Source organism: Carex rostrata, chromosome 4 (genome assembly GCF_964058835.1).
Source record: "Carex rostrata chromosome 4, lpCarRost1.2, whole genome shotgun sequence".
NCBI lineage: Eukaryota > Viridiplantae > Streptophyta > Magnoliopsida > Poales > Cyperaceae > Carex > Carex rostrata.
In genome coordinates, this window is record NC_135921.1 from 8860320 (window position 1) to 8878280 (window position 17961).

Consider the following 17961-nt stretch of genomic DNA (forward strand, 5'->3'; position numbering starts at 1 on the left):
AATAAAACCATTGGGCGCCTTCAGTTGCCATTATCTTTTTTTGTAATGGTAATTAATCAAAATAACAGGACTGTTAAGAGTACAGCGTTTCTCGTATGCAGAGATGTCGTAGAGACGTAGACTAGCATCTCAGAGCTAGTTTTTAATTGAAATTTTTGGATGTCTGAATTGGCTTTTTTTATTATTATAAATTATGATAATTTTTCACCAAAAGCTTTTAAAAATTAGTCGTCGCTGGTCTTATACTTATTACCGTTACAAAAAGATTAAATTATCAAATATCTAACATGTTTAATTTTGATATTTACTGTTTTTAAAATTATAAAAGAAGATAGCTTAATTAGATATTTTTATTTATATACTGTTCGTAACGGAATAAAAGTTTGGTTATTTATATACTAAAGAGAAAATTCACCTATATGAAACAAGTAAATTAACCAAATTTATTTTTTCTAGTAATTATCATTTCTAAATTTATGTCATGGCGAAGTAATTTTTGTTTGCGTCTTGTAATTAACTTTTTGATATTTTAGATTACTATTTGATCAGACTTATTAGTTACATTATAATGATAATAAATACAATATCTTTGATGAATAAATACACTGTAACTTAAAAAATACGAATATTTCCTTTTTGGATATGCTTGTGTGATTGTGCCTTTTAATATTGGCAGTTTTAAATTATATTATATTTATTTGCCGAAGATCCTGCATCATATATTTATTACAGCTGCAGTGTAATTTAATAAGTCTTTTTGAATAGTAATTTAAAATATTTAAATGTTAATTATAAATGTAAACTTTTTTTTAACTTTGTTATGACATATATTACCGAATATTTTATATATTAAGAGATATCTGATTTCTTCATTTGTTCTAGAAATTTAAAATAAATAAATATCAATAGTTGAATATTTAGTGTAATGCTATTTGTGAGTAAATTTTCAGAGGTTGTCAATGAGAAATTATCATAATAGCCTACGGCCATTTCCACCGAAAATAAAAATTATTATCACAAGTTATAATAATAGAAAAGAGCCAATTCATGCACTCTCCGGAAAAAAAATGAAATCGGAAAATGAAAAGAAACTTGGCCCTTTTCTCAAACACAACATTCAAAATCCTAATTCTCAGATTGGATAGATTATGAGAGTTAATGGCAGGCGCTTTCAGGGGCGGACCCACTGTAGCACAGGAGGGTCAGCTGCCCCCCGCTGGATTTTCAAAAATAGTGCTAAAAATCTGCTTTTCGGACCTCTGCCCCTCCCTGGAATTCAAATTGCCTCTCTGTAGCCCATTTTGGGATTATAATAGACGGAACGACGCTCATATAAACTCTGAGCGAAACAAATTAGCTGAGCCCAAATAGGCGCTGATCCCAAATATCGAAAATTATTTGAACCAAAATTTTTTTATTTTTTTATTTTTTTTGAATTCAAATTCCCTATAAATATTGAATTGTTGATTTTTTTCAAGTAATTTAGGATTTTTATTATATTGATTGGTATTTTTTTTTGTTATGTTGAATTGTACCCGATAAGCTATTGGGTTTGAATCCGATAAGTTATTTGCATCCGATTATTGCCCCGCTCTGACAAAAATCCTGTGTCCGCCCGCGCTTCCATGTTTCAGCGGCACTTAAAATTAATCCGAAAGTAAGCAGCAAACACAAAACAGCTTATTTCTCGGGTAATTCAGCACTTTTTTAATCCGCTTGGAGCTGTTCATGTATAGAGGTATCTAAAAAGTGTACTCTATTTTTTATGAAAAATAAGCACCACTAGTTTTTGTTTCTCCGTGGATTCACTTTGGATGATTGTATTATTGGCTTTTTGTGGCGTTGTAGATGTGAGACGATGCATTTTACTTTTTCCTTTTTGCGCTACTTTATGTTTTCTTTTTTTCTTTATTATTGGACTTTGGTTGCATGACTTGTAAATGACTCACCACAGAGTCAGTCCTGTTCCTAAAAATTTGTCTGTTTTCTCTCTAGTACGGAATCTCTCCATTTGTAAATAATTGGAGAGCTCAGCTCCGGAGAATTCAGATCGACTACGACCCTACCGTGTTGAATAAGATATGTATATCATTTTTAATCTAGCACAAATCTCTATTTTAAAAATCTTTGCAGAAGTTACAAAATTGTGAGGATGAATCGAACTCTCGATCTTTGATTAACTAACTATCATAGGACTTTTGTTCTAAGCACAATTGTCCTTTGGATCGGTTTCTTTGATGAGTTTGATTCACAGCACAACGTTCTTCATAAGGACGCCACAGAAGATCCTGAATAAAATCTAGAAAATCGAAGAAAATTTACCGAGCAGAAATGAAGAAGGGACGCTCATTTAAAATACACAGCAGAGGAGATTTTCAAACTTTTTTAGAAATCTAATTTTGATTAAATAAAAAAAAGGGAGCACCTAGCTATCGGGTGATGATATTAAAACAACAAAGTATTTTATTAACACAACATAATCAAACTATTTTATGATATAGACAAGTTTACCCTTCATTAAATATTTTCTTTAAAAAGTAAAAACTGATTCTCTCTCTCTTACCACATAACTTTTTTTTCCTTACAAGTTATATTTTATAAAGTAAGTTATTATTTTCAAAATCTATTTCTATGTCATATGTTATTATATGATTTATTTTTTTAGAAGTTAGATTAACATAATAAATATTCTTTGTTTATTTTCATTAATTGAATCTTTAAGATTTTCTAAGAAAACTACAATAGGGAATGGTTGTATTATATTATTAATTTATCATCATTGTATATATTAATTTTTTTTATAACTTCACAATTTTTTTAACAATCTACAATAAAAAAGATTGTTTTGTCACTTAACATTTTATCCATTTTTGTGCAAAATTCACTAAAAAATGACATGATTACTTATATAAAAAACATATTGAATTTAAATTATCATAATTAATTTTAACATTCAACTTATAATTAAAATAATAAATTAAAAGTACAACAAAACACTACAATAAAAAATTACATCAATCATGCTAAAATTAATAAATTGTTTGCATTAAACTTAAATTGATAAAATATTCCAAAAGTTCTCAGTATCGTATTGAAAAAAGTCCATCCAAAAAAGTGGATAAAATGTTAAGTGACAAAACATTTTTTTTTTATTGTAGATTGTTAAAAAAATTGTGAAGTTATAAAAAAAATTGATAAATACAATGATGATAAATTAATAATATAATACAACCATTCACTGTTGTAGTTTTCTTAAAAAATCTTAAAGATTCAATTAATAAAAATAAACAAAGAATATTTATTATGTTAGTGTAACTTCTAAAGAAATAAATCATATAATAACATATGACATAGAAATAGATTTTGAACATAATAACTTACTTTATAAAATATAACTTTTAAGGAAAAAAAGTTATGTGGTAAGAGAGAAAGAAAGAATCAGTTTTTAAAGAAAATACTTAATGAAGGGTAACTAGTTAGGGGATCACTTACTATCTCTCATTTATCTTCCAGTCATTAATTACTTTAATAACTACTAACTAGTTAGGGGATCACTTACTATTTGGAGACCATCTAATATTTAAAAGATTTTACAACTGACTCGCACAAGTATTCATCTATAATGCATTAAATATTCATATATATAACACATCGAATATTCATAAATATCAAGTATTTAAAAAAAAAACTGGACACATTTTTAGAGGTGGTTTTTTTTTCTCCGTTCAATGTAATCAATATTTCTAATGTCCGGTGAGGAATTTTGCAAATCTAAAACTACAAATATTTTCTACATAATTTTATCTTTCAAATGAGATCCATGATGACATACTTTTCTAGTTGTTTATTGTACAAGTATTCATCCTCATCGAGAAAGTATTAATCATCATTATGCAAGTTCAAATATAAAAACTTAACACATCACTCATCCGTCTTTTACATGTTTTTACAGGTGATTTTTTTCCCCCGCTCAATCTAACCAATATTTCTGATGATTTGTGAGTAATTTTGCAAATTTAAAACCACAAATATTTTTTACACAATTTTATCTTTCAAATGAGATCCATGATGACATACTTTCGAGTTGTCCATTGCACAAGTATTCATATCTCATCACGCAAATATTCATATCTCATCGTGAAAGTATTCATCCTGTCGTACAAGTGTAAATACAAAAAATGGACACATCACTTATCCATTTTTTACACGTTTTTAGAGATGGTTTCTCTGTTCAATTTAAACAATATTTCTGATGATTTATGAGGAATTTTGCAAATCTAAAATCACGAATGTTTTCTACACAATTTTATCTTTCAAATGAGATACATAATGACATATTTTTGAGTTATCCGTTGCACAAGTATTCATATCTTGTCACGCAAATATTTATACTTAAGATATTAAGTATTTATTCATACACATTGAAGTATTCATTCGTATACCTCTATTTTTTTTCAATTTTTTTAATATCATTTCTTAGTACACAGTGGCTTAATTCATAATTAATAAAGCTTTGTTATTTGCAAATAACTCTCTACTTTATGAGGAAAGATAATATAGACATGAAAGAGATTAATTGCATCCACAGATACAAAAATATTTTGATACAGTCGACAATAGTGGATCTGACTCGGCAGAGGTGTGCTCAAGTATTCATTCATACACGTTGAAGTATTCATTCATACATGTCGAAGTATTCAATCCCGGCAGAGACGTGCTTGATTGGGATGGAGTGACAGATGATCTCCGGCAGAATGTCCGTTGGAGCGGGAGCTGCAGGCATAGATGGAAAAAATGGAGGCAGAGGCGGAGGTGGAGGTATGAGAGGGAGGGAGCTTATCGTATTTACTATTTCGAGGTGGGTGAGAGAGAAAGTTTATCGATGGAAAAACGGAGGCGGAAGAGGAGGTGGGAGAGGGGGAGGTAGAGATGAGAGAGGTGGAAGAGGGAGGTAGAGGCAGAGGTGGAGGTGGGAGAGAAAGGTGGAGGCATAGGTGGAAGAGGGAAGCGGAGGTGGAAGTGGAAGTGGGAGAGAGAGATGAAAGAAGAAGATGAAGGTGGAAGAGGAAGAGAAAAAGATAAAATAAATAAAGGTTATTAGAAATGATAGTTATAGTTTAGAAAATTAGTTAATTGGAGATGAATGGATGATAGATAGGTGAAAAATATTATAATTATCCTAAAAAATATGATACCTGAACAGTCCGTTTAATAAATGCAGTCCCATAAAAAATGAAAATGAATAAATTATATATTTTTTTTAAGAGACATAAATAATTAGTTGACACTTGACAGTCAATGAAGCGAACGAACAACATGAGGTTCATTTATTTAATCTATTTCCCTTTTCGTGAGCAATGATTCTCTGTACCGAATCTGCGCAATAATTCCTGTAGCACAGACAGAACAGCGAAGATCCACGAGATCACAACTATGGACTCCATGGGGCCCGCATGTCAGTTATTTTTTCGGTAATCTGTTACATCAAAGTGTTAGAAAGAATCCAAATATTGTTTCCACCGATTAAACCGGCCGATGCGAAGCCTAAATATAAGCGTCGGCCGGCCGATTTAGATCTTCTACAAAATTAGCCCGTTTTCTCTGTGCGAAAGAACTAAGCCAATTAGGTAAACTAGGTCATCATTCTAATAAGAAAGACTACAGCAGCAGAGAAAAAAATATCACGCAATTCACATTCCATCCTTTTTATACTTACACGTGCTGGTTACAATCCCTATGTTGCCTTTAGAACATGACCAAATAATGCGGAGGACATAATTGACGTGGCAATTCTACACTCAGCCATGACATTTACACGTGTATGAGTAATCCGAAGTTAGCCAGTAATACAATAACAAATCAGAGTTTGCGTATAAGAGCGTATAAAAGGATGGTAGGTGTGACAGGGGAAGAAAAGAGCTTCTCCATTTTCTTTCCTCTTTCCTCCTCTCCTTTTTCCAATCTCTGATCTCTTTTAATTGTCTCTCGAGTCTCTGTCTTTGCATTTTCTAGACCCCACCCACTCTTCTTCTCTCTCCACCCGATATAAGAAGGAAAGTGCAAACCCTTATTCTCCCATTAATTAGCAATTAATTGATCTCGATCGTCCTTCGAAACTACTAGTCTCAAGGTAATCGCCCATCAAATTGCTTCATTTATTTCCGGATTTCTTTTCTTGCTTTGTTGATTTAGGGTTTTGACAGGGTATTCTGTGTGGGAGTTGTATAAAGTCTCTAAGCTAGGTTTTTGTGACAAGGGTATGAGAATTGACAAGGTGATGCTGCATAGGTTTATAGCACCAGGAAAAGAGTCCAGCTTGCTCGGAGGCGACGAGTCGGTTGGTTGGGTGGTTGGTATCATTTCTCCCAAGGTCAGAACCAGAGACAAAGGTACCATGAGTTTATAGAGAAACTGCCACCTAAGGTTTATAGAGAAAGGATGCTGCTTTGATAAATTTCTTAGTTCTTGAAAGAAGTTATTGCACCTTAAAGGGAAGATAAGATGACTCGTATTTTTGTTCCTCGTGGGTCGGGTGGGTCTTCATCCAATCCGAACCGTGCTCCTCCTTCACTGCCTCAGCCTAGTACTACTGCACAAGCTGCCTCTTCTATTTCTAGAGACGAAGAACAAGACAAAGATGCCAATTTTCAAGATAATTCGGTATCAGTTGAATTGTCAGAGCAGTTTTCGGATGAGAAACAATCAAAAAGTGATGAACTATTGGTTGAAAATCCAGACGAACCTTTGACAGATGAGTCAGCAGATTCTTCTTTGGTGACTGAAGCTATTAGCATGATTCGACTGAGTGATAATTCTGAACAAATTGGATCTTGTCAAATGGGCACCGGTTCTCCACAAGTTATCGGATCTGCAGCATACCCGCCTCCACCGCCACTACCACCCCCAAAGCCCACTCAAGGGAACAGTAACAACAACAATAACACTAACAATAACAATAACAACAGCAATAATTTGAGAAGAATGGGTTCAGGTGGTTTAAATAACAGTGTGAGGATTGGTTCTTCTAGAAGATCAGGTGCATGGCCTCTGCTGTCATCTAGGTCGTCAGGTTCCGGGTCCAACCCAGCTTCTCCCAGGTCAATTGCAGAGAGTGATGGTTATAACAGTGCCGATGAGCAAGGACCTTGTTATATGCCATCCAATAATTATGATGCTGTAAGTTGTTTTGAATTGTTACTGAGATTTTGTCTATTTATTTTTCTAACCATGAACAATATCATACTTTGACATTACTTCTACAAAAAAGAAATGATTTATATACCCCTTTTCTTCCAATCTATGTATAAAGTGATGGAGAGCATCTAGAAATAATGTCTGAGAACTTCTAAGGTAGCATATTTAGTAAATGCTCTATCACTAAAATTAAGCTTTGACATCATGCATTCAGGAGAGAGAACACTTGTTTGAGCTGGAGTTAAGACGGGCAAAAGGATTTGAAATAAGAAGAATGTTAAAGGACGGCAATTGTTTGTTTCGTGCGGTTGCTGATCAAGTTTACGGTGATGCAGAAGCTTATGATATGGCTAGACAGATGTGTGTAGACTATATGGTATGCTTCTTGTTCAATTATTTACTTCTATTTTTTTATTTTTCTCAACATCAACCATGGGGCTTATGCACCATCATGAATTTCAATCATTGTAATTATGAAGTATATAAAATTCTTTCTGCTTTTGGTTATATGGATGTTATGGAATCTTTCTTTTCCTGTTTTAATTTGTTGTTACTTATTGTCAGTACTCAGTTGTAATACAGAATCATTGTCTTTTGTGATTCTATTAATTTCCTATTTCAAATTACAAATTTTCACTCTGATCGTTGATGTGTTTGCTGTTATTTTTGTTATGTAGGAAAGGGAAAGGGATCATTTTTCTCAATTCATAACTGAAAGTTTTACATCCTACTGCAAGAGGAAAAGAAGAGATAAGGTTAGCTGTCTCATCAATTATGATATTTACTATCACCAAATATGCCAAATGATTTAAATGATTAGTATTAATTATATACAAGTCAGGTTATGGAACCACCACCTCACTGTCATCGCAAACATGCATCCACAGTAACAATAGATATATAAACACAAATGGTTGATGAAATCATATTTATACTATTTAACTAATACACCATTTTTTGTCATGAATATATTAATGTCCGTTGAATTGATTTGATATGTTTGAGAACAGGTATATGGAAACAACATGGAGATACAAGCTTTTGCGGAGATGTATAATCGTCCGATCCACATCTACTCCTACAGCACTGGTCCTCACCTCTAACCTTTTCCTTTCTCCTGTTTCACTCTGTCAAAGATTTCTAGAATATCTTATAATGCAGTTTATGTACCTTTTCTGCACAATTGCATCTTATAATGTTTACTTACTGTGCATAATTGCAGAGCCAATTAATATATTTCAAGGGAGCTATAACACAGATACACCTCCAATTAGGCTTAGTTACCATCACGGCAATCATTACAACTCTCTTGTGGACCCCCGCCGGCAGACAACTGGTGCTGGCCTTGGTTTTAGCAGTCTCAGAGGGGTATTTTTCTTTTCTTTTCTTCTACAATAATGCTAGCTCTGATCTAATAATTTTCTGATTTAGTCACTTATTGATCCTTCTGCTTTATTTGTAAACAGGTAAATGCTGATAGGGATCAAATAAAGGCTGCCATTAAAGCCCAGCAAGAGCAACAGATTGATAATGTAAGAAGTTCAATGAAAATTAATAGTAGTATGCACACCCGATAAAATAAATTGTGGCCACTCCTTTGCTCATAAAACCCTTTCTTGAAATAAATAACAGGCCCTGTTAGCTGAGGGAAGATTTTACTCAGATCTGGAATTGACAGAAAAGGAAATAGAACGTATGGTCATGGAGGCGTCCCGTGCTGAGTACCTCAAGCAGCAGCAGCCCCCTTTTTGCGACTCCTCTACCTCCAGTGGCGCAGAACCATCCTCCTCTGCTACCAGTAAGTCTACTTATGCTATTACTAGGGGTGTTAGTCCGTCAAACTAACATAACTAAACTTTTCAACTGAATAACAACCAAACCAAAAAACCTGAAGTAAATTTCTGTTTTGTTTAATTGAACCTAAATAAGAGGTTTAATTTCAAAAGGTCAAAACTCAATACATACCCAAATACATTTTAATAATTATAGAAATAATTATCAAGATATATATCAGTCGAAACTGAAATAAGAGAGATAAAATTGAACCAAATAAAGTAATTCAAGTAAATATCAAGTAAATTTTGGTTTGTTTGGTTGAACCAAAATAAAAGGATTAAACCGAACCAAATATAAAAAACTGAAGTAATTCAAAAATAACCGAACCGAACAATTTCAACCGAAAGACCAGACCATTTAATGCAAAATTTGTTGGTTCGGTTGAAAACCAAATAAACTGGATCCAATGAACACTCCTAGCTACTACACATTAGTTTACATACTGATTTTTCTTGGGCAACAGCAGTTACAGGATCGTCAAGGCCAGCTGAGAGGGGAGAAGATAACCATAACAAGGCAATGCTGCCTGACATGGTACTGACAGGAAGCATGCAACTCTTACTTGCCATGGGTTTCACTTACATGCAAGTCATTGAGGCATATAGCATTTTCGGTGATGACGTTGATTCCATGATATGTTATATAGTGGAAACAGGTGCGAGCTCTGGCGCGTCTCACGGGGGGAGTTATAGGAGGAAAGGGAAAGCTGCCGAGTGAATTACAGTTATTATTTATAAATTAAATGGGAGGTGGTTTAGTTGATGGAATGTAAACTTAATCAGCGTTTATTTTTTCCCTTAATCTAAGAAAGACCTTTTGTTTTATGGAACAGTTTAATATTATTATTTCTTTTTGAAAATAAAAGCAACTCGCATGCGAGATTCCATTTGACTTTGGTGTGTTGTTAAACGTGTTCCAGATATCTTTGCATTGTTGGGTGATGGTTATGATTTATCGACACCAAAATTGTCCGTGATGTGATTATAGTAAGATTTTTTTTTGTTTTGTTTTGTATAATGGTATTGCAATGGTGTTTGATTGAACTGTTAGCACGGCGCAAGCACCACAGCATTGAACCGTTGGGTCTACCGTCTACGACTTCAAACTCTAATTTTAGAGTCATCGATTGGTCGATGCAAACCAATTAATGAAATCTTAATATTAAAATTTTATTAGAAATGAAAAATGTACTTTCTAAACTATTTTTTGCCTTGGATAGAAATTATTGGTTAATTATAATTTTTCTCAATCCGAAGTTAGTAAAAAGAAAATCTAAAAAACATAGAATTTAATTGTGAATAGAGCTGGCAACGAGCCAGCTCGGTTCGAGCTAGAACAAGTTCATGGCTCGCTTGTTTTAGCAACGAGCGAGCCAACATTCGGATCCGAGTTGAAGAAATGGCTCATGGCTCGCTTGTTTGACAATGAGCGAGCCGAGTCAGCTTGTGAAAGCTTGTGGGCCAAAAATTCAAATGTATTAGATAATATAATATAAAGTCAACTATCATAAATTAAGTTTAAATTCATACATACTAAAATACTAAATCTTCAAATTCATACAAACATAGTTTACAAAATAAATTCACACAAATTCATACTTGGACTGAGCTAGACTCCAGGTCAAACTTGTTAATTTTGGATCGAGCTAGAGATGAGCTAGCTCGTTAATAGCTCGGTCCACTAAAAAACGAGTTGTTAGCGAGCCAGTCAGATACGACTATACGAGTCACGATCAGTCCACGAGCTACGACCTACGAGCTTTCTTGTCACCCCTAATTGCGAACAAAATTTTGTAAGTATTTGATATTGAACGGATTGAATTAGTAGGGCAGAACTTGCGAATCAGAATTTGAACTGTAGCACTGTGACCTAATTATTTAGTTAAATATAATATGCAAGTTTATATTTTTGAAACCATATAGCATTGGGTACAGAGGTGTTCACAAGGCATTTGTGTTAGTACTAGCTGATGGATTTTTGTTCCAGCCATGATATTGCCTCAACACCGCATCAACTCTTCATGAAACTAAAAAAGCCTTATCCAATAAAATTACTAATTGGAAAAGAGAAAGAGAGAAGCGCTTCAAGATGCAAATCCAGACTTGTCGAGATTTTATTTCGTGACTGGACAAATTCATCTTGGCACACTTGTTTTCAATCCCCACTTGTCTTCCTTCTAGAAATAACATGGGCCCAGGCTGTGAAACTGTTCTAAAAGGCTTCGACAAATTTTCTTTATGGGCCCAAACAATAATTGGGTCGGCCTGTTTAACGTTCCAAAAACCACAACACGTGGCACAATCCAACCGAAGTAAAAGGAGGCTTTTGTTTTTTGGAAATAAATCCGCTGCGATCCTACAGGATCGCAGGGTCTCTGCGATTCTAATCTCAACCGTTTATATATTTTAAGATCCGTGTATAAAAACTCTCTCTTTTAAGATTCGTATAATGTAATAAATGAAGGGTTAAAATTGGAATCGCAGAACCCTGCTATCCTGTAAGATCGCAGCAGATTTGCTTCCTTGTTTTTTAGCACGCGGATCCAATGAGCTAAGAGCATCTACATTAGAGGTGTTACTTTTACCCGATTACTCGGATCCGATCCAGAACCGAACCGGATCCGACCCGGATCCGATTAATTTAGATAGGGTATAGTTTAAAAAATATAACCGATTAAATTATGGATATGGATACAAAATTAATAATTTAATATCCAACCCGGATCCGAACCGGAACCGATACTGTAATGGGTAGGATATGGGTATCATTTAATTATCCGACCCATAACCGGACCCGACCTGACCCGATACCCGTATAAATACCCGATAAAATATATATTAATAACTCTGCATCAAGTTTTTGTGTTAGATAATATATTTCAGCTGAGCTATAATTTGATAAAACTTAACCAAATTTATGCTACTGTTTTACACTACCCTTTAATTACATCCTTAACTAGCCCTTTAATTTTTGTTCTATATTATACACATGTGACACATGACACATAATTGTCAAATTTATTCTTCCATATATAACCAGCTTATTTTATACCTTTTTTCTTCTATTACATTCAATTCATAGATTTTTTTGAATTATAGAAAAGGAAATCATCATCTCTAATATTTTACTTTCTAAAAATTATATCTCCTCCATCCTCATGAATTCAAAAGCTATTAACAAAAAACTGAATTCAATATTTTTTGTTACACCATGAGTACTCCAAACAACCAACAACTAACTAATAATTTAGAGTTATTATTTTTATTTTGCTATGTAGCATGATATATTTTATTATTTATAAACATGATTAATAGTATAATTTTTATTTTGCAGTAGATTTTAATTTATATTGTAATGATTTATTATATGAGATGTTTAAGAAATTATAATTATATTTAAATGTAAATAATTTCTCGAATACTTTGGAGTTGTGACCTATACCCGCTCTGGATTCGGAACCGCCCCGTATCCGAACCGGACCCGATAATCCACAAACAAGTTACGGGTATCTATCTACTCGGAACCGAAAGACTGGACCCGAAATATCTACGGGTAGATAGGTATCCGGATCCGGACCCGACCCGATTTGAAACAAATAAGTATATGGATCGAAATTTGGACCCGAACACTTTTAGGGTCCGGGTGAAAATATAATAGTACCCGGACCCGACCCGACCCGATAGCACCTCTAATCTACATCCCTGAAACTCTTGGAGTTTCTAAATAACTGTTAACTAATTTTTAGAAATTTTGTTTTTGAAAATTTCTAAACCCTCACATCTCTGAAACTAAAATTAGAGTTTCTTAATTGTCACATCAGTAAATAAATTACAAGAGAAAATAATTTCAGAGAATTAGAATTTCAGTGAATTATTTGGTAGATGCTCTAATTCTCTCCGATCGATGAGAGGAGAATTCTCGATTGTACGTGGGTCTGGGTCTAGCCCGAGCTGAAAAATGGCGGCTCTCAGGTTCCGAGGTGGATCTCTCTTTTCCTGGGGAGGAAGAAATTCCTTCTCTCTTCTATTCAGTAGGCTAAACCCTAAGCACGACCCAAGCTCTCTTCTTCTTCCTTCGCTGCTCGTCTCGTGTAGAGGCATCGCTCACAAGCTCTTTGTTGGAGGTGTCGACCCCACCCCGTTTTATTTTCATTTTCCCAATTATTCTATCTTATATTTCTAGTTGAATTTTTCAAAACGCCATATTGGATCATTGCATGTGTTTACGTATTAGGTCTATGACTTTATGTTCCGAGAAAGGTTTGCATGTCAGCTGTTCGACCTTTTGCTTGACCCAACCGACGCCTAAAGTCAAGTCATGCAATTTTCGAAATTGGTATACTTTTCTGTTAATATCCAGATTTTTGTATAAAGATATAACAAAGTGATTGCAGGGGTTTCCTTCTACACAACAGAGGATACTCTCTCTGAAGCTTTCTCACAATTTGGTCAAGTAATTGAAGGTTGTCCCTAGTCAATCCTGTATTTATTTATTACTTTGTACTATCCTTTTTTTGTTATTGAACTCGAGTAACCTTTAAAAGTGTGACTGTTCTCTCAGCTAAACTAGTCATGGATCAAGCGACGAACAAACCAAAAGGATTTGGTTTTGTTAAATTTGCCTCTGAGGAGGAAGCTCAAAAGGCTATAGCAGAAATGAATGGCAAGGTAAAAGGAAAGTTTCTCATGTACCAGTAAATGCTGATTGGTACCAAACAAAAACAAACCCTTTTATTTGTAGGTCTACATCTGATGTGTGCTCTTTAGATAAATTGGTAATTACAAAATTGCAAGTTGGAACTTTACTGAAAAGCCCTAGTTGGGTTTTATTTATTATTATTTTTTCACTAGTTTTTTGTTAAATGTATTGTTGATATTTAATTTAAGCAGGTTTTGAATGGCCGGGTAATATATGTTGAGAAGGCGAAGACGACGACAAAACCGACTTGCCAGAAGGGCTGGCCTATAGCTAGGGGCCCCTCTAAGCCTTGGGAGGTTGATTAATATATGAATTGGCACTGTAGTATAGATGTTTTATTAAAGATAATATTTTGCTGCTTAAAAGTAAATGATTTGAGAATTTTAGAAGTCAAGAGGTATCGTTTATTATGAAGTTTGAGATTCTGGTATGAAAATAGAATAATGTACCTTTGAGATTTAATCTCTGTTGCACTCTTTCATGCATTCTAGGCATCAATTAGAAACTTACTGATATAAGAATTTGCTTTTTTTCGTTTTAACAGGCATTTTTTTTAATCACTCAGTTCTGATAACAGGCGATCAACAAAACAAAAGAGGTAAAATGTCAATTTGTCATGCAAGTACATTATAGTTTCACAAGTTATGCCCGAGGCATGGTAAAACACATTACCCCGAATTTAGCTTTAAGATAAAGCACAAGTGTTTTAGGATGCATACTTGCTATTTAATTTTTGGGAAAAGTTTGTCAAAAGCAGATGGGATTATTTGGTGAGCGAGAATTTGGGGCAACTAATTATTTTTTGTTTCAATTACTAGACAGAAAATATTAGTAGTACAGTAGATACAGGGTACTCTTTTCTGGGCAAGTATTTTGTTCTTAAAACTTTCTACGAATGCTGAATGAGATGAGACAGCACACCAGAAGAATACATGAACTGATAACCTTTAAAAAAAAAATCATGAACTGATAAACACCAGCTAGACCTCTCTAAAACATTACAAATCAAGATAGTAAAGGGAAAAAAAACTGCCTGGCTAGATCATAAAAAACTATCTATTTATTCAGGGGTATGTGTGCTTGAAAAGCAAAACAGAAAGAATCAAGAAATACCAAAGAAAGCTTAAAAACTCAACCCTTGATTGTTGCACTCGTATAACAACTTGTAAATGAATCTAGCTAGTTTTTCAAGTGAGAAGCGCTATATATAAACATACCCTTTATGAGGAAAATAAATAAATTAAAGCACCATATACGTACACATTAGTCTAGTTATTGTCACTAGGAACCATATAATAGCTTGATCTATATATTGAAGACTATATAGTACAAACTAAAACTTCCTTTTTTATAAGTCGACCTTCTAAGCACAAATATAGATGATTTAACAGGATTGATGCAATCATTTTTAACATATAATAATTGTAGATTATATTTAGGCCATTCCCCTACCCTTTTTTTTTTTTTTTTTTTTGTAAATTCTATATTTTAAGATCTCTTTTAGAACACAATATATATTTTGCGCCCATCCTAATGCTATTAAATGAACTTGTTCGATCAACCAACCGACTAAAGTTTGGTAGTCAACGATAGTGCCACACATTAATCCTCATTGTTTGCATGATAGTTATCTATATAATGTCTTATGTCTTTATATTTAAAGGCAATCTTCCGAATAGCATGGTTCTCATTTGATAGTCAACAATCATTTTTTTATCAATCTATTGTTACCATTTGAAAGTCAACATTTATTTGTTTTAGTACAAATTTGATTTAGTCAATTATTTTGGTCGGCACTTGTATATATAATATATGGTGCAAGAGGATGCTTGTTTTTTAATATGAGTTTGGGTGGCCAAACTCTTAAATCATCCAATTGGGAAGTATTAAATTTCAGCGTATATATATATGATATCTTATGTGAGAGATGTCTTAATACTAACTGCACATATGCCAAGTATAAAATGTTGGGCTGACAAAAGTCAACATCGCTCTTATGACCATTTGAGTTGTATATAATTTAAAAGCGTGCATGAATTCACGATGTCTTTCTTGAGTAGGAGAGCCATCGATTTGATCCTCTAAAATATAATGATTTTTTTTTGAAAAGTCTTCTTTGATTAATTTCTTCTTCAAAATATCTCACACACTTATCTAATGAAATAACAATAATTAGTGCATAAATTCTTATACTTTGAAGACTAAATCACAAATACAATCAACCTATTTTTTTTTTGGTTGTCTATAGTAATTTTTATTTAACTCATCATTGATATGAAAATTTTATCTTAAGTTTAAACATCAAATACCCACACCTTATATGATACGTTAATATCTAATGCAACATAAATTGTAGTAATCATTTTCTAAATAAACATAAAAATTAGCATAATAGAATACATAATCATTTTACATTATATTGAATCATGATCCAATGGAAATTTGTCTAAATCACTAGCAAAACATGGCCAACGACCTAACCCACTATACCAAGTCCTCAGCAAATCATGGCTAGCAATATAGCTATTAAAACGAATTTTTTTCATAAACCATAATTAATAAAACGTTTTTTAGGAACCAATATGATTGATTTTTTTTTTCAAAAACCATAAGGACCGTGGGGTTCCCACGGTCTCAATTTTTTTTTTTTTTTTCAGACCGTGGGGTTCCACGGTCTCAATTTTTTATTTTTATTTTTATAAAACAGAATTTTTTTTAATTTTTTGTACTAAAATATTAGAAATGTTGAATATATTTCTTTGAAAATAGATGAAATACAATATAATTTGATTTATTAGAAATACTGCAATAAATAACCCGGATCAATATTTTTCAGGTCGGGTTTTTCGCGGCTGTAAGAAAAATTAATATATTTCTTTATGTGTTATTAGAAAAAAATAAAAATGCTTAGATTCGGAGTTATTGATCCCGGTTCAAAAGTCACTTCTAGGTAATCCAGAAAATATTGTGATCTTTCTAGTAAATTTAATTTATAAAAAATTGTATCTGTTTTTGAAAAAAATAATAACTTTTAAGTTATTTAATAATTGTTATTCAAAAAGAATTCTCAAAATAGATATAACTCTTTATAAATTAAATGTCCTAGAAGGATCACAATATTTTCTGGATTACCTAGAAGTGACTTTTGAACCGGGATCAATAACTCAGAATCTAAGCATTTTTATTTTTTTCTAATAACACAAAGAAATATATTAATTTTTCTTACAGCCGCGAAAAACCCGACCTAAAAAATATTGATCCGGGTTATTTATTGCAGTATTTCTAATAAATTAAATTATATTGTATTTCATCTATTTTCAAAGAAATATATTCAACATTTCTAATATTTTAATACAAAAAATTAAAAAATTAAAAAAAAATTCTGTTTTATAAAAAAAAAAAAAATTGAGACCGTGGGAACTCCACGGTCTGAAAAAAAAAAAATTTGAGACCGTGGGAACCCTACGGTCCTTATGATGTTTGAAAAAAAAAATCAATCATATTGGTTCCTAAAAAACGTTTTATTAATTATGGTTTATGAAAAAAATTCTATTAAAACGGTCGGAACTTTGTACCATTTCCTTTTTGTCGCACAGTATTTAATTATTTTCTGTCAGAATTGCTTTTGCCGTACTTATACCTGAGCTAGGTATCTTTAGGGGTGTCAATGGTACCTTTTTAGCCGTTTACCCGACCCGTATCGTATTCGATAAGGCGGATATGGGTAATTTTTTTTTTTCGTTAGCTTATTGGGTATGTGTAAGAATTTTTTTTCGTTAAATAAATGGGTAAGGGTATGGGTAATGACTATTTCATACCCGTTACCCTATAGGGTAATTATAAAATTCAAATATATATTCAATTCAATTTTCAACCCACTTAAATGTATATTTAATTCAATTTCCAATCCATTTAAATGTATATTTGTGTTTTTGAATTTTTATTCTTTATAAAAAATAATTTAGTAGGAATTGATTGCACATTTATTTTATTTTTTATTAGAAATGCAATTATATATGTGTTAAAATGAATGAGTTTTTAATGTTCAATTTGTAAAATATAATAAACTAATTATTATACTAGTATTATCCGTTATTCACCCGCTACCGTTTCGTTACCCGATAATATTAACGGGTAAGGGTAGGGTAGGGTAAAATCAATTTTTAATGGGTATGGGTAGGGTATGGGTAAAGTCAATTTTAATGGGTATGGGTATGAAAATGTCTCCACCCG

The 17961-nt window shown here is 32.8% G+C and overlaps 2 protein-coding genes across 5 annotated transcripts; both read left to right on the forward strand.

Annotated features, from left to right (window-relative positions):
* Nucleotides 1-5959: 5959 nt before the first annotated feature.
* Nucleotides 5960-9921, forward strand: OTLD1 (OTU-like cysteine protease family protein). Of its 4 annotated transcripts, none has more exons than XM_078301166.1 (9): nucleotides 5960-6130; nucleotides 6289-7176; nucleotides 7409-7570; nucleotides 7872-7949; nucleotides 8205-8283; nucleotides 8417-8562; nucleotides 8661-8726; nucleotides 8827-8992; nucleotides 9494-9921. In XM_078301166.1, the coding sequence occupies exons 2-9, from the start codon at nucleotides 6502-6504 to the stop codon at nucleotides 9745-9747; spliced, it is 1626 nt and encodes a 541-aa protein (XP_078157292.1). In that variant the 5' UTR covers nucleotides 5960-6130; nucleotides 6289-6501; the 3' UTR covers nucleotides 9748-9921. The 4 variants fall into 4 exon arrangements, with proteins under 4 accessions (XP_078157292.1, XP_078157294.1, XP_078157291.1 ...); XM_078301168.1 differs by having other exon boundaries at nucleotides 9497-9921; XM_078301165.1 differs by having other exon boundaries at nucleotides 5964-6130; nucleotides 6204-7176.
* A 3000-nt stretch (nucleotides 9922-12921) lies between these two features.
* On the forward strand, nucleotides 12922-14190 carry LOC144553090 (small RNA-binding protein 11, chloroplastic-like). Its single transcript, XM_078301170.1, has 4 exons — nucleotides 12922-13153; nucleotides 13424-13492; nucleotides 13591-13697; nucleotides 13920-14190. Exons 1-4 carry the CDS (start codon nucleotides 12988-12990, stop codon nucleotides 14031-14033), a joined length of 456 nt encoding a protein of 151 aa, XP_078157296.1. The 5' UTR covers nucleotides 12922-12987; the 3' UTR covers nucleotides 14034-14190.
* The last annotated feature ends 3771 nt before the right edge of the window (nucleotides 14191-17961 follow it).

Excerpts from the sequence above, each read along its gene's own strand:
- LOC144553090 (XM_078301170.1), top strand. The coding sequence starts at position 12,988 with ATGGCGGCTCTCAGGTTCCGAGGTGGATCTCTCTTTTCCTGGGGAGGA. Across the intron at positions 13,493-13,590 it reads ATTTGGTCAAGTAATTGAAG|CTAAACTAGTCATGGATCAA; the intron begins GTTGTCCCTAGT and ends CTGTTCTCTCAG. Across the intron at positions 13,698-13,919 it reads TAGCAGAAATGAATGGCAAG|GTTTTGAATGGCCGGGTAAT; the intron begins GTAAAAGGAAAG and ends TAATTTAAGCAG.
- OTLD1 (XM_078301166.1), top strand. The coding sequence starts at position 6,502 with ATGACTCGTATTTTTGTTCCTCGTGGGTCGGGTGGGTCTTCATCCAAT. Across the intron at positions 8,563-8,660 it reads GTTTTAGCAGTCTCAGAGGG|GTAAATGCTGATAGGGATCA; the intron begins GTATTTTTCTTT and ends ATTTGTAAACAG. Across the intron at positions 8,993-9,493 it reads ACCATCCTCCTCTGCTACCA|CAGTTACAGGATCGTCAAGG; the intron begins GTAAGTCTACTT and ends CTTGGGCAACAG.